Raw genomic sequence first — 26,075 nt, 5'->3', positions numbered from 1 at the left:
TGACTGAACCCACCAGCCCTTGGCCATTGCTGCAGATCCAATCTCAGCCTGAGCCACAACTGCTATTGGATTCATCCAGGCCTCCTGCAGGAGGAGGGCTCAGCACTAAACCGGAACCAGAGCTGCAGGGGCTACGTGGAGGCCATTCTGGGCTCATGTAGCAACCGAGTGGTCCTGCCCCAACTCTATCAGCTCTACTGGTCGGCTGGCTGCCTGGGTCAAGAAGCCATGCTCTGCCCTGGGGTCCAGGGTGGGTTCTTGCCTTGGCCACCTCTCAGCCTTCAGTCAAGAAACACACACACCCGCCCCACAACCAGCATCATACACTGGGCCACACAGTGTGGAGCAGTCACAGCGAAAATTGCTTCCCTGCACCAAGCCTGGTGACGTTAATGGACCAGACTGTTGGATAAAGTGCAGGTGAAGCAGATCAGAATCAATCAGAGTAATTGTTAGAAAGTATCTCAAGTAATAGGCACATCCTCTCCCTTACCGTGTGCACTAGAAGGAGAATGGATTGTCAGGGAGGCACCCCTGCCTTCTCCTCCTTCTCTTTGCCTCCTTCTCCTCCCTTCCTCCCCTCTAACTCTCTCCACTCCTGCACCACTCCCCACCTCTCCCATCCTAACCTCTCCTGAACCATACGAGAAATAAATTGTCCACACTGTGCTCCCTACTGACCAGAGAAGAGGGAAACGACCCCATTTGCCTTCTCTTTGGGTAACCACTCAGTATATTAGCATCCTGGCTAATCCATTCTCTTTCTAATCCACACAGTACCGAAGAGGATGTGCTTATTACTTGAGACACTTTCTAACAGTTACTCATCCGCTCTGCAGGATGTCCACAGGGAGTCAAGGCTTAGGGAAGGGGGATCACTCAAAGTGCAAGTGGACTGCAGGACTTTTCCAATTCATATGAGAAGATGGCACTTTTGATTTACCATCTTTTAGTATCTTCGGGATCAGAGGCTAACAACTTTGAGCAAAATGTCAGGAAAGAACACTGTCACGGTTTAGATAGGAGGCATCCCTCAAAGGCTCACGTGTGACACAAAGTAAGATGCCTTAGAGGTGAAATGATTGGATTTTGAGAGCCTTAACCTAATCAGTGCATTAATCCACTGATTGGGATTAACTGGGCGGTAACTGTAGGCAGGTCGGGGGTAGAGAGGAGGTGGATTTCTAGAGATGTGTCAATGGGGTTTATATTTTTTCCACATTGAAGAGAGCTCTCTGCTTCCTGGTTCCATGTCCTGAGCTGCTTTCCTCTGTCACACACTTCTGCCATGACGTTCAGCCCCATGAAGCACCCAAAGCAATGCAGTCGGCCATCTATGGACTGAGACCTCTGAAACCATGAGCCTCAAATAAAGTTTTCCTCCTCTATATTGTTCTTGTCAGGACCCTTGGCCACAGGAGCTACAGAGACCATTGTGTAGACTGTAAAGAGTAGGCTCTGCTGAAGTGACAGTAACCATTCCTCATGACTGTGGAGGTCTGGTGTCACTAGCCCTAGGAGAGACCGTTGACTTAGCAGACTAGCATTCTGTAGCCTTTGAGTATGGATTAAGAAAATGAGAAATAAAGCAGGGCTGGGGATGTGCTAAGGAGAAGCAATGAAGGACATGCGTTTTAGAATCAGCCTGGTTTTCCTTAAGAGGGTGGTCAGCAGTGGTTTATGGGATAAGCCACCCGTTTTGCACTTTCCCGGATGGCTGGTGGGCAGGCTGCCTGAATGGCATGATTGGTTGAAGATGCCCAAGGGGAGGGAGGCTTTCTGACAGTGGATGGTCCCAGCCATCCAGCCACCCCACTCTGAAGAGGAAGGGACTGTGAAGGAGGATCTGGGTTCCAAACTGCAGCCTGTACTGACATGGGCAGGACTTCTGCTTCAGGCAGGAGCGCCTGCTGTGTTCTGAGGAGCCAGGGGGCTTCCTGCGCCTCCCTCCCTTAGTACGGTGCAGAGCTGTAAGACGGCTCTTTTCATCTCTGTTCAGAACTAAGGAAGCTGAATCCAGGCTGTGTCTGTCCCAGACAGGTGCTGAGGTTTAACCCCTTCCTTCTGCCCTGGGCAGTGGTGCCTTCCTCTCGGCTCACTCCCGTCTTGGCAGAGACTATATAAAGAAGAACATCAGTGAGTCCTGAGAAGAAACTGGTGCCAACCCACCCAGGGGAGGGCATTCTTCCAACAGTGGGGATCTGGAAGGAGGTGGGTCCTCAGGGGCAGAGAGGGTTCATAAGAGCTGACCTTATCTTCCTGTCACAACTTGGGTTACTTGAGCCTCCCTGGAGTGACGCTGATGACTCTTCCTAGGAAAGGTACCGCCTGGTCCAATCGATGTGGCTGGGTCTGCCGGGCGGGCAGGATCCCGTTACCTGCTCAGACTGAGACAGGCTTCTTGGCCTGGGCGTAGAGCCAAGGGTAAGACGGGGAGGGGGCTGCGGACCTGCCAAGCCTGGTCCCTGGAGGGAATGTTCCAGGTCCAGCACAGGAGACAGCTGGGGGGGGGGCAGACCCAAATGTGGGCTTTCTTTTACCCCCACCCAAATCAAAAGAGGTTGGCTCGACACGGGACCCGGGTGTGTGTGTGTGGGGGTGCCCTGGGAGTAGAGGCTCAAGTCTCAGCAAATAAATCCCTAGCTTTGTTGAGCTGTCATTGCCATTAGAAAGGACAAGCCTGTAGGCTGGGGTCAGGGACCGCAGAAGAGGGCAGCAAAGGTGACCCTCTTCACCACCAGGCTTGCAAATAAGAGCTTTGCAATAACTGAGAGGGAGTAACAGGAGGGAGGATTTAAATTACAGGAACATTTCTTCAACATGTTCTGTCTGCAACCCTCCCGTGACCTCTCCAGTACAACAGCCCATTCAGCCACCTGGGCCACCTGTTGCCAGAGGCCCTGCCCTCAGGCTCTCAGTCTCCTTTCCCCCTGTCTCCCTTCTCTTTCTTTCTCTCCAGCACTCTCCCTCTCTTCCTTGCTTGCTCTGTCTCTGTCTCTTACACACACACACGCACACACACACCATCTGTTGTCCTGTTCTTCCCACCAGGCTACCACCTCCTTGCTCCCCATGACCATAGGGAAACTTGGCAAAAGCCACTAGGGAAAGGGACTCACCTTGACAGCTCAAGGAACCTGTTCATCTATTCTCTGTCCTAGACAACTTCCTGAAGGTCAGCTTTGCTGGGGGCACTCAGCAAGAGACAAGGTCACCTAGCACCAGGTCTTCCTATGACGGAAGCTTAACAAATATCATGGATTCTAGTACAGGACGCAGCCTCCACTCTGTGACCGGATTAGAGGCTTGGTTCCCAAGAAACTTCAGGGCATAGGTGATCTAATGCCACCACCACCTTTGTATCCTGGAGTCTGGTACAGCGCCTGGCACGGAGGGAGGGGCAGATCTAGGCACCAGAGTGTGTGTGTGTGTGTGTGTGTGTTTTGGATTTGGAACTCCAGGGAGCAAGAACACCTTCCACACTGTTCCCTTTCTGGTCTGCAGGGCTCCTCGTCTCGGTGATCCTGCTGGTCCCCAGCCTTCTCCTTCTCCTGCCTGTCGACTTCCTCATCATCTCTCCCAGCCATGCACATCTAGGTTGTAACCCCCCCCCCCCAAATGGAGAGCAGGGCAGACCAGGAGAAGCAATGTCTGAGGAGCAGGAGAGAACTTTCTGGAGGAAGGAAATGCTCTAGATCTGGGTGACCTGGGTGTTTGCATGTGTTCGAGCTTAGGATCTGTGTACCTTATCCTGTAAAAAACTTAAGATTCTATCTTGATTGAAAACATCTCAGAAGACCCAGGGACCTTCTTGGTGGCTAATTCTCGGAGGGTGAAGTATGGACTTACTGAGTGTCTTGTGGGCAGGCGCCTGGGCCTGAGGCGGCTCTAGAGCTGTGTCCTCTCCAGGGAATTGGGGCCCCACACCATTGTCTCCCCTCACCAGGTGGTTCACTTAACCAGCAGGTTCAAGGTTACACAGAACACCGCCCTGCCCTGGCAGAGCACCTTGGATGTTCACAACTGCTTTCATTACCTCCTTTTATCCTCCAGCCACCACCATGAGAAACACTGTTCTCCATCTTTGGAGGGTGCTGAGTTTTTTGGTGAGTCATGGTCAATCCTCATTATTTACAGATTCCATATTTGCAAATTCAGCTTATCATTAGCGTTCATTTGTGACCCCAAAACAAGTACTAGTGGCACTTTTGAGCTCCTTATGGACATGCATGGACTGGCTAAAGATTTGAGCCACCTGATGTATGTGCTCCCAGTTGAGGCTGAACAGGAAGAAGCTCTGCCTTCTATCCCAGCCTTCACATTATACATCAGTGTCCATTGAGGTTTATTTAGTGCTACGTTTTTCAAGTTTTGTGCTTTTTTTTTTTTTTTTTTTGGCGACTTCACTGTTTAAAATGGCCTAAGTGCTGTGCTGAAGTGCTGTCTAGTGTTTCTAAGCACATGAAGGCCATGGTGTGACTTATGAAGGAAATGCACTTGTTAGATGAACTTCATCCAGCTAGGAATTTACAATGCTGCTGGTCAGAAGTTCAATGTTAATGAATCAATGCTGCATATTAAGTCAGCTGTCTCTAAACAGAAACACACATAAAACAAAGTTATGTGTTCATCCATTGATGAAAATGTTGTGACTGGGGGCTTCCGGGAAACCTTGTAAGAGCAATGATGTCATATTTGCTACTTCAGATTCCCAGAACTTGATAGGACACAGCGACTGCATACAATGGGGATCTACTATAGTAGCCTAAAGCCCCCCAATTTTTCAAGGTGTGAGAACTAGAATGGCCACCCCAGGAATCTTTCCAGAGCACCCCACCCCTTTCACTTGCTGGCTCCTACTGTGGCTTCTGGGCGAGGAGGGGCTCTGGAAGCAGCAGCTCAGGGCTGGGTACCCCCTGAAGAGAAGAACCCTTGTGCAGCCTGATCCTCTGTGAGCCTGGCTGGCGCTTAGGCCGGCCAGGTGCCACCTTCCGGATAAGACACAATGCCAGGCTAGAGAGTAAGACAAAATGCCAGGTGAGCAGAACCCAGCAGGGGTGTCCGCCGTTTAGAGGAAGGAGCTTGACACTGTGTCACCCTCAGGAAGAGAATCATGCCATTAAAGGAGAACCATCTGAAAAATCACCGGGGCAAACCAAAGTCAAAGAGAGAGGGCACTTGGGCCCTCAGACCTTCCCCAGCCCTGTCAAGCTCCCTGCCCCACCCCACCGGACATTTCACAAGGCTCCATGGCCACCCAGCATGTTCACCTACAAGGTCTCCAGCAATTCAGTAAGTCAAGCATCACCATCTCCAGTTCACAGGCGAGGAGAATGGATGCCAGGGTGTGGAATTTGGATTTAGTGGTGGACCTCGGTTCCTATAAAGCTGCTGGCCTTGGTGTAGCCTGATGGCCTCCTTCACAGACAGCCCATACTCTTCTTTGCCTCAGTTCACCCTTGTTTTCTGCCACTTGACAGGAGTCAGTAGTGTGGGACAGGCGAGGAAACAAAGGCCGCACAGGAAGGAGTGTCTGGTACCTTCTCCTCTCACTCCTGCTGACAGGATGGGAGGTGGAGTATTTGTAGTCTCTCTGCCACTTTCTCAGAGCCTACGAGCATGGCTGGTGAGGCCTGACTCGCCCAATCCTAAGTTCATTTAAAAAAATAAAATACAAAAGGAGGCACTAGGTAGGTGCCAGCACTAGGGCCAGGCTTCAGTGGCCCAATGACTGCAGTCCAAGTGCATCGCCAGCCAGTTAAGGGATGTTATGACAGCAGAGAGAGGGTCCTCAGGTGCTAAAACTTGAACAACACGCTCAAGTGCCAGAAAATTCTGTGACGATATCAAAGATCATGTTGAGTGGATGCAGAACCACCTGACGGACAGCATGTACCCTGCACAGGACTTGGTGGTCCTTGTGAACTTGAGGAAAATAGCCCCATGCCTTTGTCCTGGGATTCAGTCCTGGGAAGTCAGCCTCCAGACGGATCATTCAGGGAAGTCCAGGAACCTCCCGTCCTCTGGCCCTCCAGGGTGCAGTTACCCAGTGTGCCATTCATATCCCGACCTGTCACCATCCCCATACCGCCGTTTCTCTATAGTTCTTATGAGAATTGGAGAATTTTAAGTGAAGCCAGAAAGAGCAAATAAAGGGAGATAAAGTTTGCAAAGCATGCAAGAAAGAAAAGAGCGTGACGATGGAGAGGAGGAGGAGGAAGGAAATGCCTGGAAGGAAGTGGGAGGCAGGAGGAAGGGGCTGCAGTACTCACGTGTTGTGGAGCACACACCAGCCGCAGTGGGGATCACCGGAGCCAAGACAATCCCCGCAGCTCCGATACTGACCGCAGGACTCCACAGGAACTCTGGTGAGCTAGGACAGCACGACAGGGAGAAAGTGGTCAAGATGTGCAGAACGTCCAGTGGTCCACTAGAAAGGATGCTATTGTAACATCACTGCATTAGCTAAAACGCTGTAGGACCATAAAGGTGCCTAGAGACCCAGAAGCAAAGGGATTCTGAGTGATCCTGTTGGATCAGGTGGTCACATGGTCTCCAGGAGACAATCACGTACCACGGTCTTAAACGTCTCGAGGAATACAGACTCCACAGAGTTCACAACAAATTGCCATAACAGATAACTTACGTAATGCATATTTAATTCTCCTACTAGTGAAACAACAAACGGAAATCTCTGTGAGCATTCAACCTGTCACATATTTGCTCCCATCAGTGTGATAAACCTAAATGTTTATTTCTCCATCGTTTGCTTCACGTTTGACAGAGTGTAAGGAAGCACTCTCTTTCCAGCCCCTCCTGCAGGTCTCAGTATTTTCTAGTTCCAGAGAGCACCTTACCCAGACCAAGTTCTACCTCTCTTTCTCCTGGCCTTTTAACAGCCTCTCTTCCCGCAACGCTGTGGCTATTCCCGGCCCACTCTTTCTTTCCCATAGTGTTGGCCAAATGGTCTGCAAGGTTTTCAGTGTGGTGCTTTCAACAGCTGCCCTTTCTCCTCCCCCTCACACCCCTATAAAATCATTACATTAGCCTTCACCAGCAGCTTTTTTTTTTTAAAGAGAGAGAGAGAGAGAGAGAATTTTTTAATATTTATTTTTCAGTGGACACAACATCTTTATTTGTATGTGGTGCTGAGGATCGAACCCAGCGCCCCGCCCATGCCAGGCGAGCGCATTACCGCTTGAGCCACATCCCCATCCCATCACCAGCAGCTTTTTAATGTAAAATATTCTGTGTAACGTTTTTGCTTAGCCTGAATGCTTCCGTTTCCTGGGTGCTCTTAACTATCCTTTGAATGTCATGTTTTTTTCCCCCAGTATAATTTTGCCCTTGTGTGTCTTTACATGAGTTTTGTTTTTAGAGCCTTGCTCTTTATTCTCCAAATTTTTTCCAATTTCTTATTTGTAAAAATTTTCTCTCTCTCTTTTTTTTAAATCATCATTTTCTATTTGGGATCTATCTATCTATCTATCTATCTATCTATCTATGTATCTATCTATTTATCTATCTCAGGGGAAGGTCCCCTGCTCCTCTTCCGGCTTGAGCTAGGAGCGTGTGCCGTGGCTGTCATTTGTAGTTCCTAGCCGTGGGACAATGAACAGAGAAAACTGTAAGGCGTGCTGACCTGGCTGAGCCCTCTCTGCTCGGGAGTGACCACGGAGGCTGTGTTTACCCTGCTGTTTCATAGGCATCCGCCTCTGTAAAATTACGTGCTCTTGGCAGGGGCCACTTGTAACTCACACGCAGGCGAACTGGCCCCAGAGCCCGCTCAATTAGTCTCGAGACTCTCTTGTGGAATTAATTAATAATTAATTCCAAGTCCCACACGATCTCTTTTCCTTTAATTTCCTTATTCCCTTTATATTTCTTTGTTCTCCAAAATACACATTGATCTTTCCTAATGACCATCCTGCATTTTCACTTCTTCCAAATTACCTTTTACCCCTCTTCTGGTTGTTACAGCTTTGCCCTTGGCCCTGAAGGCCCTTTCCTGTTTTTTTTTGCATATTTTGAATTTTATCTTTCCATCTATTTATGACTGCTCCTGAGATCTGCATGGACCATGCGCAGTCTCTGCCTACACCTGACCTTGCTATCTTCATAATTAACCTTGACCATTGATTCCTTAGGAATTGTTCCACTGGCTCTGCATGTAGCCAGGAAGTTCCCCTGTTCCCGTTGCCTCTTCAATTTCTCCCCCAGCTCTAGAAGTGAGCACCATCATGTCAGCACAGCCCAGAGGATCTGGACTCCTGGGAATTCAAGAGTGGCAATGAGGCCCCCAAACTATTCTATTTCCAAGAGACAAATGTTGCTGTTGCTTGTTGAATGTTGCTTATTGCTGTTTTATGTTTTTATACATGCTCATCATATGTGTCCCATACTAAAAATAGGAAATATTCCATAATAAATGCAGTTTGTTTAGTAGACAGAATCTTTTAAAACATGCTACCCAGAGGGGAAAAACAAGAAGAGGGACCATAGATGGGGAAAGCTGAAAACCACACAAACCACAGCGCTGTCATCTGCTCAGCCGCTGGCCTGGCTCTCCATATTTTGCATGAGACTAAAGAGAAAATCATGGCTTGTTCCATCAAAAGCATTTTCTTGGTCTAAATTTAATTAACATCCTCCCCAATTTCTCCTATTGACATGTTCTATCATCTGTCTTGGATGGAATGTGCCCTGGGATTCCAGGGTGTGCCACTTTTAAGTAAAGAGCCAGCTGTTTGGTGAATCTGATATTCTTAAGAACATTTGCAACCTAAAAATAGCTTGCAACTGGTGTTTAATAATGTCAATACCCTGGAATCATAAAATCCTTCCTCTCATGATTTTAAACAGGAGTCTTTTTTTTTTTTTTTTTGGTTTTGGTTGGAAAGAACATAGAAGTCTGTAGAACAAGACGGAAAGCCTGGTTTTGCTGTTTACCAGCAATGAGATCTTGTCGTCTGTGAGTCTTATGATGATCATCCTCAAACATGGATATAAAATCCTCCATAATTCACAGGGTTTTCCAAAGCACAGATGACTCCCAGTTTATGAGCCATGCTATCTTTGACATCAATGTCGCATTACTTCTCTGTCACATCACAGAGAGCTGCTCAGAGTCCTCCTGGGCCTCATGAGCTTTGCTGTGAGCTGAACAGACCTGGAAGACTTGCTTCTTGAGTACCTTGATCCTGTCATCTCCTCCTTGAATGATGACGTCTGCCCTGAAACCATTCATTGTATCACTCTTCAGATGAAACCCTGGACTTATCTGAGCTCCTTGGACTCATTCAGTAATTCACTTGTTCCTATGACAGTCATATGGTTGTTCTTTGATTTCATCTAGATTCTTCTATGTGCAACAGGGGTACGAGTCCTGGGTAGTCATTATGACAGTCAGAGTCTAGCCATTGCTTTGTCCCCAGATCCCCAGGTGAAATTGAGCAGGTCTTTCTCTGGGCCTCTTTTCAATCATCTGGAAATGAGGGACTGCATGGGTCAGTTCTAAATAGCCTTTCAGTTCTGAGATTCTTGCTCCTTTTTAATGCCCAGACAAAAATCTTGCCCAGTGCCATCCTGTCTCCCTGGTTTAGTATCCATGGACAATTACAATAATGATTTCATTATTGTGCCACTCTCAAGACACTATGCCCCTGATGACTCACTTGGGCATCTAGAGCTTTCTCTTCTTGGAGGCAAACAACCCAACTTTCATTAAACTTCCCTTGAAAGATCTTTCTGTCGATGCATCCCATCATTTTTTATTACTCTCTTCTGAACTTGATCTAGGTTTTCTCCAATCTTTCAAATGCATGGATGCTAAACCCAAGGAGCCAACAGGAATTCTGTCAGATCAAGGAGGACAGCCATCATAATGTGAGAACTAGGTCACCTCTCTCCCTTTTCCAGTATATCCCCAAGGAAGGGAAGGACCAGGGAGATCCCAAAGTCCATGACCAGGCAGAGCTCTTGAGCATGACCAAGCTCTTTCACACTGGCCAGACCTCTCCCAATCGACTATGGATTTGCCTCCCTTCCCTCTATGGGTAATTCTGGAAAGCATCAGAGACTTTCCTGATCCTTTAAATCACTTTTGAAAACTGAATTTGGTCCAGTCACTTGTCTTCTACAAACGTGTACTCTAATGTCCCTGGTTACCTTTCATACTTTTCTATGTGGCTTCTTAGCCACCGTGCCCCTATGACTCTCTCTCCCTAAATACCTGGACTCTCCACCCACACCTAACACGAAGCAAAGCCTTTGCTCCATCCCCCACCTCAGCTTCTCTCCTGACCCTAGAACACAAACCACTCCAGATGCAGAGCCACACGATTAATTAAAAGCACCCCACGCTGATTAAAGTCTTCAGCTTCAGTGCTAGGCATGCTAATTAACGGAGTGAGGGAATTCAGACCACAGGAAGAGGCAAAAAAAACAAAGTCATGACGGGGTGGGTGGTGGCAGACTTCTGTTTTGGAGAATAAATCACATATCAATGTGACCTGAGCTATCACGATGATAGATGGTTTCAGAGACCACAAAAGATTGAGGTCCATCCCCTGGCCATTGGACTCCAGGAGAGGTGTTGATTGATGTGGCTACAATATCACCCTCAATACTTCCAGAGATGGGAGCCCTACCACCTCTTAGAACTTCCATGTGTGCCTCCACTGTGCTAGGGGAGAACGTGGTCCCTGGGTGGGGTCTATACATAGTTGTCTTGGAACATTGTCCCAATTTTGTGCAAAAATTCATCAAACAATATGGCAGCAATTTCACCTCCAGGTACATACTCAGAACCAAAAGCAGGTCTCATAGCACGTTTGCATAGCCAAGTTCACAGCAGAATTATTCACAGTAGCCAAAAGGTAGAAGCAAGCCAAGTGTCCATCAACAGAAGAATGGATAATGATAACGTGGTGTACATAGAAGTCGAATATTAACCAGCCTTAAAACGAAAGGAAATTCTAGATGAACCTTGAAGACCTAATGCTAAGTGAAATCAGTCAAACACAAGAGGACAAATATATGGCTCAACTTATCGAGGTCCTTAGAGTAGCCAGATTCATGGAAGGAAAATGGGGCTAGAGGGAGGGAGGAGACAGTTCCTGTCCAGTGGGTACGGAGTTTCATGGCAGTGATGCCTGTATGGCACTGGGAATGTCTGCAATGCCACGGAGCTCAGAAACAGTTAACACGGTCAGTTTCATGTTATGTATATTTCACCACCATAAAAAAAATTAAAATAGCGACCTTTTGAAAGGGCTGTGGCAAGTGATCTCATCTTCAGCATGGCAGAGGCAGACTAGATAGGAAAACACCTGTTCTCTGCCCGACTCCCTGGGTCAAGGGGAAGCGGCTTTCTGTTGGTAGACTAATATATTCATGTTTATAAAATATTCTGAGATCCTTTTGTGAAAAGGTAGGCATCGCTATGCTTTTCAATTTAATCTCCAGTGGACAAAAGATTTGGGGATGAATGTCTCCTATTGCATATGATTATGTAGGACTCGGTCCTTCTCAAGCTCTGGACATGCATTTCCTGATCTGGAAAAATAATACCACAGCTTTGTTCTACCGAAAACCTTTCCTTCCCTCCTGCTTCCTCCAAGAAACACAGCAGGGTGGGGCTCAAAATTCCAATAGTCCCTGAGTTAGAAACTCATCTGGCGTTGATTCCCAGTTGTGACTAGGGATGACCTGTGAGCCCTTCCCCAAACCCCTTCTCTTTCTCTCTGATGACGTCTTTGGGACTCGTATTGGTTTTCTGTATCCTTTGCCACCAAGGTAAACTTCCTTCAGCAATACAGTGTAGTTTGTCCTGGTTTTGAACTATGGTAAACAGCGTCATCGGGTACTTTTGTAAATAGGATCATCAGCAGAGCAGCGTGCCTATCCTCTCTCTCACTCATCCAGTCTGAATGAACAAGACAGTGGCTTAGGACAGAAAAGTAAAAGGGGCCCCACACAGGATTTCAACTCCCGGCCTTGGTCTTACAGGTTTCTGCATCTGACAGACAGAGCCACGGCATGGAAGGCCTGGAGCCTGGGTGTGCTCTTGGCAGCTGGAGAAATTGTCATGGTTCCCATGAGGCCTGGCCCCCTGCTGCCCAGCCCTCGCCGGGTTTCCCTGACATTTCGCAAGATGCTCTCCTCTGGCAATTGAGTCCCACTCTGCCTGTTGCTGTTCCCATTCCAAAGGGTGCCTGCTGCTCTGCTGAGTACATTCAGAACGGTTCCACCGACGCCACGCACAGCCTCGGTGGGTATCTCTCATTTGTTTAAGCATTTGACATCCTGGTCAAAATGTGAGTTATTACTCCATCTCTGCTCTTATAATTGGATGCTAATGCCACAGTGGCTACACTGAGCCTGATGGCTGGAGTTAATTTAAATGTCCAAAAGGCTTCTTAAGTACCCAGTTTCCTTCAAAATTGTCAAAAAAGAGAGGAAAACAGAGGCAAGACAACCCATTAAGAAACTCCAAGAAGAGGCTGGGGAGCTGTCAGGCTGCACGGATGTGGCACTTGGTGCTCTCCTTCGTGCTGTCCTCCTGTCTCCTGTTCCAGAGTGAGGGAAGCAGAGTTGGGAAAAGTTAGGCCCCTCCTGGGAAGCATGCAAGCAGCTCAGCGGTCCCGTCTCGAGGAGCCCCTCACAGCCTCTCTGCGGGCCTTCCTTTCCTTTGTTGGCCTCTGGCTCCTCTTCAGGCCTCATTTGTGCCGACCAGGGACCCTGCAAGGATTTCAGAGGGTCTCTCACAGCCAGGGTGGACACTGGTGGCACAATAGCTGCTCAGGAAGCTCTTTATCCCAAGTCACTCCAGACACCTGGAATCCCTCCACTCACAGCCTCTTTTCTCTGAGTGTGGCCAACTGGCAAGAGAGGCAGAGACCAGGAGGCTGCTCACAGGTGTGGCAAGTTGGGTTACGACTCCCAAGGCTTCATTCCTAACATGGTGTTTACCCTATGGCCTCGAGATGAAGGGGAGGGCGGAGCACAGTTCCCTACCCTGGACTCTGGGTGTGGCCCAAGTCTTGATTTAGCCAATGGGATGGTAGCACTCACAGGCCAGTACAGGCTCGAGGTGGGCGTCTGTGCTAGTCTTTGCCTTGTCTTCTGTCATTGCCAGAGAAGACCTTCCTCCGTTTCCTCAGATGAGCCCCAGATGAACCCACCAGGAATAAGACCTGAGCCCTGCCCGCAGCAGGGGACAAATCCAGACAGGGCAGCAGCCGGAAGCACACCTGTCCAGCTGAAGTTGGCTGAAAGAGTGGCCATGTGATTGCTCTGCCAAGCCATGGGTACCAGAGTGGATGCTGCCATTGCTATGAGTTTGGGGCTGGTTTATTATGCAGGTTTACTGTGCAATTGCTGGCTGATCCACAGGGGCTGGGCAGAGAGTGGCAGCACTTGTGCAAAGAGGTGGAGGGGAAGAGGTCAAGAGCAGGAGAGGGAAACTTGCAGTGGGGATCGATGCACAGACTCTGAGGTCGGATGGGGCAGGCATGTGTTCAGAGATGGTTACAGGCTGTATCCAGCAGGACGAGTGCATCTTCTTGGGTCCTCCCATGCTGGCCATGTTCTCTTAGTTCTGTGTGGACCAGTAGATCTCACAAGGCCCATCCCCAGAGCATAGTACCAGAGAAGACTCTGGACAGAGAATACAGCTCTCTGGAAGCAGAGATGCTCCTGGATCCCTGGACTGACCTCGTGGCTGCCCCAGTGTGGGGAAACGACTTTATCTACTTAGTAGCAGTGAGAGTTCCTTTGCTTTGCAATCCCTCTGCTTGTGCATGTGCCATAGGGTAATCCGGCAGGAACTGCACTTGGGAGGCTGACACACAGGGTCAAGGGTAGCAGTCCTGGCTGCCACCATTGTCCCCACCTGCCTGCAGGTAGGAGTCCTCAGATCAGGGTTGCCCATACTTAGAAGAGCAAGGACAATATTCCCAGAGCATGAGGCCTGGGGGTCCCGAGCTCTGGACTATTCTGGATAAACAGGTGACCTTAGACGGATCCCTCCCTGTCATTAGACCTCGGTTGATTATTTTCAGATAGGAGACCCACTCCTGCTCTGCCTCAGAGACTCGGTCACAAACTACTACTCATACAAATGGTCTGGGAAGCTTTCTGCAAACGAAAAGTAGCAGATGTTGCGGAGAGCTGCAATTTGCTGCTATTAATAAGTATAAATGCCTAATAGGAAGCCAGTTTGCTCCGGGAACTCGGACAGCCAAGGAGCTAGTGCCGACTCCGGAATCATCAACATATGCTGCTTCTCATTAGCAAACGGCGGTAGCTGAGAAACTGGGCGAGAATTCTGCAGCCTCCAGAAATCACCCGATCCTTGCGCCTCCCTGTGTGCGCCACGGTGCAGTGGCATGCTCCTTATTAGCCAGACCCCTCACCACGCAAGAGAATGAGACCCCTCCCTGCTGCACAGATGGGAAAGCCATGGCCCAGAGAGGCTGAGCAGCTTGCTCAAGGTCACGCAGCAGGGTGGCAATGAAGGTGGAAATTGAAATGAAGCTGGGGCTTCTGCCCACAGTCAGACCTGCTAGATACCACTGGCTCCCTGCATGAAGCCCTGGGAACTGAGAAACCTCTGATCCCGCCACTGAACCCAGAGTCTTGGGGTGAAAATTCCATGGCACTGCAGGTGGCTTATTGTAAAATCAGGAAAGTTTGGCTGAGGGGCCCCTCTTGTGGGCAAAGAATCCCAGCACCAAGTGGGGGCCCTAGAGAAAGACCCACAGTGCTCTCCATGCACCTCCAGAGAGACTCCTTCATTCCTTCAAATGTGGTTGGGGAGGAAAGGAGAGTTTGAAATCGCTTTCTCTCAGTGTCTGGTGAGAAGCAGGAATCTGGGACAAGACAACCTGGGTTTGAATCTGCACCGGCCACTTCCAGTGTGACTTGGGCCACTTCCAGTGTGACTTGGGCCATTTCCTTAACCTCAGGAGCCTCCTTTCCCTCCTCTGTGCATCCTGGGGTTTGTCTTAAAGATTAATTGCCATGGCACAGAGGAACATGTTGGTGTAATGCCGACAACAAGTCTTCATCTATTGTCCCAGCACCTGGCACAGAGAGGAGCGGTCTCCCCTCCCCCACAGCTCAGGCACAATAAACGAGAATTAATAGGCATGTGAGTGAGGGCCCGCTTGCCTGTATGAATGAATGAATAAAGTTGGTCCCTGTCAAGCTCCTACATAGTCTAAAAATCTCATTTTCTTTTTTAAATATTTATTTTAGTTGAAGTTGGACACAATACCTTTATTTTATTTATTTACTTTTATCTGGTGCTGAGGATCGAACCCAGGGCCTTGCATGTGCAAGGCGAGTGCTACTGCTGAGCCACAACCCCAGCCCCTAAATATTTCATTTTCTTTGACACTGACAATGTTCCCAGCTGAGCTGGGTCTGGGGACAACCGATTTGGTAATCTTGGTTCTACTCAAAAACCTATCACCTCTGGATTTTTGCCACAAGTTCATTTCATAGCGTGGAGGTCAAAGTGTCCCCCTCTCTGGACTATCATGCTCACGTCCCACAACAGGTTCAGGAGACCTGGCCTCCGGGGTTGTGGTATTGCAAGGTGCTCGTTTTCCTGGGTCAGCCCATCAATGCACCTGATGGAGAAGACAGGCAGCCATGCTCGTGTCCTGCCCAGAGAGCATTCCTACAGCATCAAGCAAAACAGAATCTAGGGTGTGGAGTGTTGTGGCATTGACAGAGTTAACATGTTGAAAGGGACCTTGGAGACAAATATAGCTCTAATCCCCCGGTTTCTCTGTGGCTGCAGGGATTTGTCCAAGGCCACACGGCTACCAGCACTATTCTTTTGACACCAAATCCCTCCATATGACTGCTGGCCAAGATGCCTGTTCTTGACCTAATCTTAAGGTCAAGGCTGAAGGAAGAGGCAGACTTGGGGACCCACACACAAGTGAGGGATGCAAATATCCCTCCCCACCCCAAACCCAGCAGGTGCGAGGAGCCTTTGTCCTGGGGATCAAATTGTTGCTCCTGCTCCAGCCATCTTTCACCCAGTGACACTGACAAAGACAATGTCCCCATCTGAGCAGGGACCGGGGACCTGCTGGTGTGAGTTTCCCAAGCTCCGGCTGCTCAACGGGTGCCTTTGTTCCAGTAGCCAAGAAGGAGAGGGAGGGGGAGGGACTGGCACTTTGACACCTAACTCCAGGCCCAGCAGGCAGCTGAGCCAAGCCGGTCCCCAGGCATATGCCAAGCCCTCTGGCAGGCTGGCTCCGGCTCTTTGTGGGAAGCAGGGCAGGCGGGGCAGGCACTCCTTCTCCACCCAGCCCCTCTCCTTCCCTAGGACTTCCTCTGTCAAGGGCACTGTTGACCAGTGGCCCCAGCAGTGGTCTGGCTGTTCAAACCAAAGAGTAGCCTGCAAATGGCCCATCGACATGAGCGAGCGTGCAGCGGCTGAGGGCTTGTGCCCAGACACACATGTCTGGTCAGAGTGATGGTGCTTGCACCCTCCTGGGCTTTGCAGGCAATGGCAGGTGTTAGCAGAAGCACACACCTTTCCGTACAGACACCTTGTCTGACATGCAGCTCTTTTGGATAGGAAACAAATGTCTTCCTTCCAAAAGGAATTTGACCTAAGGAAATGTCACATTGCCCAGAGGCATTAAAAACTGATACCCCTCAGGGAAGAACCATCTAGGTTCTGTCAATACAAGGACCCTCTCAGGAAAATAGGTGCTACTGGCTTTAGAAGGAGGTCACAGAGACCACAGGGATCCCCGAGAGGCTTAAACCCACCTCCCTTCCCCTCTTTCCCTGCCTCAAGGTACCCGCCTCACTCTGCAACACACACATGGGCTCCCCTGTGGGTTGGGGGCTCAGCCTGCTGTGGGGGGGGGGTAGAGAGGCAGGGTCATCTGCCATCTAGGTCACTTTTGCTCACACAGGTAAAATGTGTGCTCTTCATGAAAAGAGCTGCTTTGAAGGTATTTTCTAGCCATTCTTTAATATCAGGGCTTACACTCACAGTGTTCTAAAAGGCTGGGCTTTACATAGGTATGAACTTTTTGAGGAGTAATTTGGCAGTTATTACTAAAACAGATATGACCAGCACGTCTCCCTCTTGAAGTCTTTCCTACAGAAAAGAGCAGCATCTGGGCACAGATGCAGGGCTGTGGATATTCATTGTATATTTGTATGTGCTAACAACTATTTGGAAATAACCTAGGTGTCCACCCACAAGGGATTGGTAAAATAAATGGTGGCATGTCCCTACTCTGAGAAAATACTGGTCTGTATCTACTGACATGAGCATGTTTCAGAAAAAGCATATTAAGGCTCAATTTCATTTTTTAAAGGCAGCTGTGTAGCACGTGTTCATATATGCAGAGACATATTTTTGGACAAAGAATAACTTCTAGATAGATAGTAAAACTGTTAGCAGTGGTTGACTCTGGGGAAGTTGAATTTTTCACAGACAGGATATAATTTAGAACATTTTTTAACTTGGGAAATTAAAATAATTTTTGCAAGAGGCTTTGACCTTTTGTCTTTTAAACCAATTTATTTAACTAGTCAGTTCAACATTTATTTTAGGGTCAATGCTTTATTTTTTTTTAAACATCCACAAGATTTCTAACATTCAAGAACTATGAAAAGGGTTCATGGCTGGCTGATTTCTCCTTCCTGGTCACTTTGTGACCAGGGGCACCCTGGAAGTGCACCCTGCCGCCAGACTTTTTTTTTTCTTGCAAAAGTTAACTAGCTCATATTGCTTGGGGAATTATTGTTTGATATTGTATGAGGTTACCTGCCCACCCAAAAGACCCCCCACAGGTAAACAATCCCACGCCCACCCACCGTATAGAGGATTCTCATCCTCCCCTACAGAAGTTACTGAGCCAGGACCAGGGCACCTGGGTCTATGGTCCTGTGTCTATGTGGGTTGGCTCCAACACACACTGTGTTTGGATCAGTTTAGTTTCCACTAAAGGAGTCAGTGTGTGGAGCATCACTGGGCTAGGGGTCCTGAGACCTGTCCCTAACTTGCAGTCAGACCTTGGACAGGTGTCCAAGTTTTCAGACCTAAATGGATCTATATCATCCTTCTTAGTGAGGATTCCATCACGATTAACTATCTTAAGACTAGCAAAGCCTCCAGGAGTCTCATCCCAGGGTTTCCCCCAATTTCCTGCCCATCTTGGCAACTTCATCTGTCTGCATAATAGGGATGCTCAGCTCTGCCCCTGTCCCAGTTATTTTGATCCCAGAAAAGTCAGATGACATCAACTCAACAGATACTTTGAATTCTAAAAAAGGAAATGACCGCAACTTTCGATGATAACCTCCGAAGCCACCAGTATGACCCATTGCCTCTTCTCTCTCTCTCATTAATGTGAGCGGTGGATTGGGTGAGCAAGGGGTCAGCATGCCCAGCCTGACAGGAGGAGACAGCACAGGCTTTTGAAGCCAGCCTTAGGTTCAAGCCCTGGCTCAGCCACTGGCTTTGGGTCAGCTCCTTTATGTTTTCAAGCCTCAGTTTCCTTGTGTGCTTAACGGAGTAATCATGATCCTTCCTTGTTGGGTGCTAGTTAAGTTCCGTTTGAGTGGCCAAGGACATCCATCCTTGCCTGTCTCTGACTAGGTCAGCGAGACAGTCAAGGACTCAACTGTACCACACCAGCTGTCAGGACACACCTCCGCCTGCCAGGGGCTGACCCCATTGGACAGGGCCAATGTTGATGAGGAGGGGGCTGAAATCTCCTCTATTCCACACGTCATGGCAGCTCAGGAATCTTATCCAGGCCAGACCAAGGCCTGGAATACAGTCCCCCTTCCGAAATGAGAAGTGGCTGTCAATGCTAGATTTAGACACACCCGACTCTGTGAGGTCAGAAATAATTGCTGGCCTGGGGTGTGTGGGTCGGGTGAAGGCAGGGAGGTGTCTGTCCCTGGCTTTTGTGACTTATTCTCCGAGGCCGTGTATGGGGTGGCCTGGGGGACCACCCAGCTTCAGACACATCTCTGTCCACTCGGGCCTCTGCTATAGCAACCATACCGAAGCACAGTAGATGCACAAAATTGGAGAAGGATCTAGAAGTGTAGAGTCCACTAGGATGATGGCTGTCAATGACCCTGTGCTGGGCAGGAGCCAGGGGGGCCCTGGGGAGCCAGGATGTGCAGCTGTTGGCACCTGGGCTTTGCAATCTGAGATCCTTGCTTGGCCATCTCAGCTTGGTCAAGCATTTTCCATCTCCAAGCCTCCAAGAGGCATTCAATAACATAATACACCTAAAGCCCTCGCCACCTGCCCTGGCGCACGCACACCACATCAGTGGCAGCTGGCATGCAGTCAGGACAGCCAGAGGTGACTAATGTAATGTTTTCCTGTTTCTCCTGAAGCAGATAATGTTTCCCTAAATGAGAAGTTCAACTTCAAAGTTCAATTTCAAAGGCATTCAGATGCACCCTGTATTGGCTGACTACTTCAGTGGCTTGAGAAGACAGGTGTGATGGGACCTGATGACTCACTCCCCTCCCAGCCCACCTTCTCCTCTCAGTGACGCTCTCGGTCCCAGCTCTGCAGAACCCCTTCCTATTAATAGGGGTTTGGCCACACAGCCAGGTCCCTGTCTCTTTCCCTTCCCTCCTCAGCCTTTAGGAGAGCCTTTCTTTAGTTTTTAAATCACAGAGTGCAGGGAGAGAAACCCAGAGAGTTCGAGGTACTGCTCCTCACCCCCGGGCCAGGGAGGTGACAGCTGGAGCCGATCTGTTAGTCCACAGGAGGCCAAGGTCATCTGTGGACTTCCTTTATTTGGGTTTCCCCTGACCTCTGTGAACAGGCATAATCAAATGCTGGCTGTGGGTCTGGGACAGAAAATCGAGCTCGGCTCCCAGCCAAGCACAACAGGCCATGCTGTGTGTCGGCATGTGGGGACACGGGTTGGCACGGCACGTCTGGCAGGCCAGGGTCAGGCGGCGAGTCCCAGCATGGTGGCATTGGCAGAGTCCAGCAGCCCCCGCTGTGACGGGGACACGAGGATGCAGCCTCCAGACACGATTAAGTGCAGGGCGTTTGCTGAGTTGGCAAACAAACCTGCAGGGTGTAGGGCTGAGGCAGCAAGGAAAACCGACGCGAGCCTTCGGGGCAGGTAGCACGGCAGGAGCGGGATTCATTCTCAGACACGCTTCCTCCTCCGACAGGCAGCCTCTGTGGGCTGCTGCTGTAACGCAGCGCCACCTGGGCAGGGTGGGGGCCGTTGGGGGCTGGTTTGCATCATGTGACCCTCCTGGCAAACTCTCCATACTGTCACTTGCTGAGTAGTGGGACACCCCTCAGGGATCCTCATGATGATGTAAGGCACTTGTCAAGGACTAGAGAGGAGGGAAGAGACCCAGGATCTAGCAGAGAGCCTCCAAATCTATTTGGACATCAGAATCCACCACAGAGCTATTAAATAATGCTGATACTCAGGCTGAGCAAAGTTAGAATTTCTAAGAGCCAAGCATCTCTATTTTCCCAAAGCACTGTACTCCACATAACCCACCTGCCGCCAGCTTTCCCCATGAATGACCTGACCACCGACTAGGTTTGGAACAACTGGCCTTAGCTCTAGGGAGCAGAGGTCTTGGGATCTAAGGGGGATGTGTCATTGCCCTGGAGTTTCATGGATCTAAAGGTAGAAGGCTGCTGAGCTCAGAGGCAAGGTGAAGATGGACTTGGTAATAATACCAGAGGGCTGGACACAGCTTTGCAATTTATGAAGCAATTTCACAGCCATGATTGCACGTGACCTCCACCACAACTCGGCCAGGTAGCCAGGTCAGGGAAGATAGCCTCTATTTTACAGATGAGGACACAGGTTGGAAGAGGTTAAATGACCTGCCCAAGATCATGCAGCTGGTGAGTGGCAGGGCCAGGACTGTAATGGGGCATCTTGTCCACGACCTACAACTGCTCCCAGGAATGGTGCAGAACTCCCTCTCTCACAGGGGACACGTCACCAGAGCTCCTTCATGACAAGAAGCCCAAATCAGTTGCAGGGACAAGAGGCCTCCATATGAACTTCAATATAGGCAGAACCGTGGTTGGAGAATTCCCCTGCAAATCGCTTATAACCGCTCCTAGGCTGGTGTGTTTCCCTGACAAGCTGTGTCTCCTTACACAGGACAATTTTTCCAAATAAGGCTCCATCTTCTGCACCTGGGCAGGATTCTAGGCAATGGCTGTGTGAGACGATGTCACCCCGGCAGGAGCAAGGAGGGAATGGTGTGCCTGCCTCCATGAGACTTTACGAATGTTGGAATTGTTCTGCTGGCTCTGGGGCAGCAGACTTCATAGCTGGCCTGTGTCCTGAGCCAGCTGCTTCCCAGAACTTGGTGGTGCATGCACATCCCTTCTTGGCACTCAGGAGTAGGGTCTGGGGACATGAAGCAGCCAGAGTCCACAGGGAAGCTGAACTGTGCACTGCTCCCAGCATGCTCAGGGTGAGATTTGAAGGGGCTGCTGTTGGGCTGGACTTCCTGGCCATCCCCATTGAGTGATCTTTCCAGCTGTGCAGAGAAATGTGTTGGATCCTGCATCTGCGGATGGAGGAACCAGTGTGCAGAGTGCAGCCTGGCTTTCTGGGCTCTTCACCCGGGGTCTTTACAGCTCAGCTCCCCAAACTTAGGAATCATTCTGAAAAACCAGGGACACTGAACAACATCTTTGGCCATCAGGAACCTTAATAAATCCAGGTCTTTACGAGGCAGGGTGTAGGGGTAAAGGGGGGCTCTTATGGCAGAAAAGTTGGTGAGAAGGGTCCCCACGCAGGCAGGGCTGCCTGTCCTCACATCTGGTTCCGGTGGACTGAGCCAATTCCTAAGAGGGTGTCCCCATCCCTGTGGGATTCTCTGTCCCCTGCTCCTCCAGGGGATATGAAACACTGCCAGCCAAGCAGCTGTCACGTGAGTGCAAGGAGGCTGCATGCCGGCAGAGGGTGGCAGGCGACCCGCCACAGGGCAGGGAAGGTGGCTCTGCCTGCCTCACAGCCCCCATTTGATTTCCTCTCTTGTCCTTCTCAGAAATCAGACATCACCCGGGAGGACCGCGCTCACTCCTCATTTGTCATGAGGGGACTGGTGTCAGGCTGTTTCTGGGAGCAGAGCCAGGGGCAGGAGTGAGAGTCCTGTGTCCCCAGTGACCCCAGGAGCAGGGCACACTGCCTGAGAGCCTCAGCCCTTCCAGCAGCCTTTTTTCATTTCTTCTCCATGTTCTCCTCCTTGTCCCCTGTGACCAATCTCCTGGTGACATTCACATGTGAGACTCTATATGCTGAAGCTGAGACTTGGGGATGCTTGGAAAAAGTGACCCACTTGTCCAGACCACAAGAAAAGGCATGGCAAGGGAGGGGAGGAAAGGAGAGGAGAGGAGAGGAGAGGGGGAGGGGGAGGGGGGGGAGAAGGAGAGGGAGGGGGAGAGGGACAGAGAAACTATGAAAGCCTGAGTTTGATGCTCAAGCCTAATTCAAGACTAAGAATCCTGGAGTCGGATGGGAAATGAAGGCCACCTCATCCAACCACTCATTGCAGCTATTTATACAGAATGCTTTCCGGTTATACTGATTTGAAGGAAAACAATAAGAATTGGGCACATCATTAACTGTAATCAGTCCTGACTTACGAGGGCGCTTGGTGCAGCACTAACAGTACTGTGGCCCTAATTTGTTGCTTCCGTGCCATGGTAATGTACTCATAATTACAGAACAAAGGACGGTGCTTGCCTTACATTTCTTGGTGACTAAGCCCCTAACAAGGTCCCTCTGTCATCACTAGCATGCCGATATTGAGCCTCCTCAGGGATCAGGGCACAGGCTGGACCCCTTGCCTAGTGGGTAAAAGGTACCTTGTCTCCAGGTTTAGACCCCCTGAAGCTCTTGTTACCTGTTGGGTCTTCTCCCTGCAGTGGGTGGTGGTCCAGCGAGGCAGGTGAAAACCAAACTGGAATCACACACAGGTGTTTGCATACAGCAGCTCTGATCATAAATGTGCACACTCAACAGCCACCAAGATCCTTTGTTAGGTGAAGGGGTCAAGAAACTGGTACCTCTAGACAATGGAAGATGAGCTATCAAGTCAAGAAAGGACTGGGAGGGATCTTAAATGCATATCACTAAGTGAAAGAAGGCATTTGAACAGGCTCCATGGCATAGGATTCTAACTATATGACCCCGCAGAAGCAAAACTATGGAGACAGTAGCAAGATCAGTGGTTGCCAGGGGTTACGGGGAAGAGATGAATTAATAGGCAGAGCCCAGATGATTTTGAGGGCGGTGACACTGTCCTGTATGATACTATGATGATGAATCCATGTCTCTATACATCGTCCGAACCCAGAGAACCCACGACACCGAGAGGGAACCCCATAGAACCTGTGGACTCTGGGGGATTGTGACGTATTGCTGGTGGCTCACTGATTGCAGAGAATGTGGCACTCTGGTGGGCCATAGCACCTGGGGAAGGCTGTGGGGGGCTTTAAGGGAACCCCCTCTGCTCAGATTTGCTGTGAAACTAAAACTGCTCTAAAAATAATCTGTTAAAAATAGTAGATTTGGAAAAGAGGCAAGAAACCATTCTTCCATGTTTTATTCAATGACTGTGCCCACATTCGTGTGTCCCCCTACTGGCTCACTTATACAGGCTAATATGATGTGTCCCGAGGACATGGGGGAGGTAGAGGCAGAGCTGCCACTAGGACCCCGGGTCACTGCACTCACTAAGGGACCTGGTATGAAGGTCCTCATACCAGGGAAGGACTCAGTGCTACGGCCCCTGCCCTGCGAGGTGTTATATCAGAGGCTGCTCAGTGAACTTTGGCAATGGGCATGGTTTCCCTCTCTCTCTCTGCCTCCCCTGCAGGGAATGGTCAAGAACTTATGTGCACACATGGTGATGCCTGTAACATCAGCCTACAGATGTGCCCAGGTGTGTGTGTGTGTTGGTGAATACAAAACACACTCGCACCATCTATAAATTCACACCTGTCACTCTCAGTGTCACAGATCCTACCCAGTAAGTCACACTGGGCTGGACACACTGCAGTCCCAGGGCATCTTCACAGCCTGCATGAGAGACATGCTGAGGCTGTCACTAACCAGCTGAAATCTGGGCCACAGGCACTGGACAATGAGGTGAGGGTCAGATGGGCACAGTCCCAGAGGCTCTAGGAGCCCTTGGCCAGCAAAGAGCTGGCTCCTAAAGGAAATAGATCCAGGTGGGACCTCTGAACACAGTCTCTTGGTGGCTGCAGCCCTGACCTAGCACACAGGACATGACCGGAAGTCAGCCCCTACTCATCCCTTTGATGAAGTGCTCTTGTGCAGTGAACATCCTGCACCACAGTATACTGTGGATCTGTGATCACCTGTACACTCAATCCCAGGAGACCCAAATCCAGCTCCACAGCTGGCCTCACCTCGCCATTTGAGATGGTCAAATACATCAGCCTCTCAGGGCTGCTATTTTCTCACCTGTAGAATGAGAGGTTCCTTCAGGCTTTAACAATATAAGATATATAGGAAATTGAGAGTCTATTTCTTTTCTTTCCCCTGGACTTTCCCTTTTCCTTCCTTGAACTTGACCTGGCCCTGCAAGACTAGGTTAAAACCAAAAAATCAATTTTAATTATAAAAATCCGTTCACTGTATCAATAAATCATTTGGTGCTGGCTTTGGTGGTGGGAAGAAGGCTACACCTGGAGGTGGGCTAATAAGTCACGGTCTCCCCTGCCTCGCTGCTCTGGGGCTGCCACGCATCCTGCTCCCTGCTCCCATATTCCTCTCCGTCATTAGGCTGTGGGTTATTAATGATGCTCTGGGCTGATGGATGGGAGCCCAGATGCTCTGAAATACACTGGGATTGGTTGTGTCTTGGTTTCCAGTGGGTCCCTTGGCAGGAGACCCTGATGGGCTTCTTCCCTCCTTTCCAGTGGTAGGGGATGCGACAAGATGGGGGGGTAGTACTGTCCTTCTCAGTGGCTCCAAGGCCAAGGGTATGGCAGAGCCCAATGGGAAGAGCCTTCGTCTCCCAGGCTGCTTAGCAGGAGACGGTATCGTGTTCTAGGCTTATCCGGTTCCCCTGGCAGCTGGTCTTAAATTAATTCACTGATCAAGTAATATTGCTGTTGGGGTTGTTCCTTACATGCTCCAAGGAGAGAGGTGCCATATGCTTCAGGTGGTTCAGGAGCAAGGGTGGGGTCCTTTGCTGGCTCAAGCTCAGTGACATACCTGGACAGGGAGGCAGAGATGCTGAGTCTAAGGGGTCAAAGCAGTGGGGATTGTTGGCCCCTGGGGGACACCTGTCAGCTGTGACTTCTGGACTAAGGTCAAGGGTTCAAGTTCATACAACTTTGCATAGCATTGCAGCTGAGGCTCGGATGAAGATGAGGGAAGGCAGGCGGTGGTGAGGGGCCCAGCAGAACGGGCTCCCTTTGGCAGCGGGTGGGAGGCTCACTTCCTTCCCAAATCTCCAGAGCTTTCAGTCAAGCCCTGAGGCGGACAAATGTCCATGCAGCCTGCCCAGGACTATGGACAAAAACACCCGTCCAGATGGGAGAGGGGCTGAGCGTCTCCCCAGGTGCTGAGCACGTTCCTGACCTTCCTTGCACACATCTAGTTGGAGGAGACGTGAAGAGCGGAAGCTATGAGGAAGGACAGCAGTCATCAGTGTGGCTGACCTACCTATCACCAGTGGGATGAGGGCCACAGGGACTTTTGGAAGGGAACTGCAGGGCTGATCAGTTAAATGTGTCCTGGTCATCTGAATTCACTGATCCCGACCCAGGTTGACCAGGAGTCAGGCACCTATAGCGTTTTCAATGGACCAGGCCAGCAGCCCCGTGGCACACGGTCGATGAGCAGCCTCGGGCGGGGCTCCTACCGTTGGGGAGCTACGTGCCTGTAGGTGAGCTCCTTTGTGTTTCTGAGCCTCAGTTTCTTCACTGTGAAATGGGGATGATAATCCCTACCTTGGCTGCTCTGAGAATGTCCTAGGAGCAGGCTCCCTTGGACTACGGCACTGCCCATTAGCATCTC

General features: G+C 50.0%; 1 protein-coding gene across 2 annotated transcripts in view; it reads right to left on the bottom strand.

Annotated features, from left to right (window-relative positions):
- Nucleotides 1–26,075, bottom strand: part of Plxna4 (plexin A4) — a 425,679-nt gene that overhangs the window by 92,237 nt on the left and 307,367 nt on the right. For both annotated transcript variants that reach the window (XM_046455106.2, XM_058582832.1), the window contains exon 5: nucleotides 6,273–6,373. In XM_046455106.2, the coding sequence (XP_046311062.1) occupies nucleotides 6,273–6,373 (101 nt within the window). The remainder of the gene's footprint in view (nucleotides 1–6,272; nucleotides 6,374–26,075) is intronic.

Source organism: Marmota monax, unplaced genomic scaffold (genome assembly GCF_021218885.2).
Source record: "Marmota monax isolate L192 unplaced genomic scaffold, Marmota_monax_Labrador192_F-V1.1 WCK01_AAM20220418_F8-fsc00131, whole genome shotgun sequence".
Taxonomy (NCBI): Eukaryota; Metazoa; Chordata; class Mammalia; order Rodentia; family Sciuridae; genus Marmota; species Marmota monax.
The sequence above is the reverse complement of the archived record's forward strand: the minus strand, read 5'-3'. Positions and strand labels throughout refer to the sequence as shown.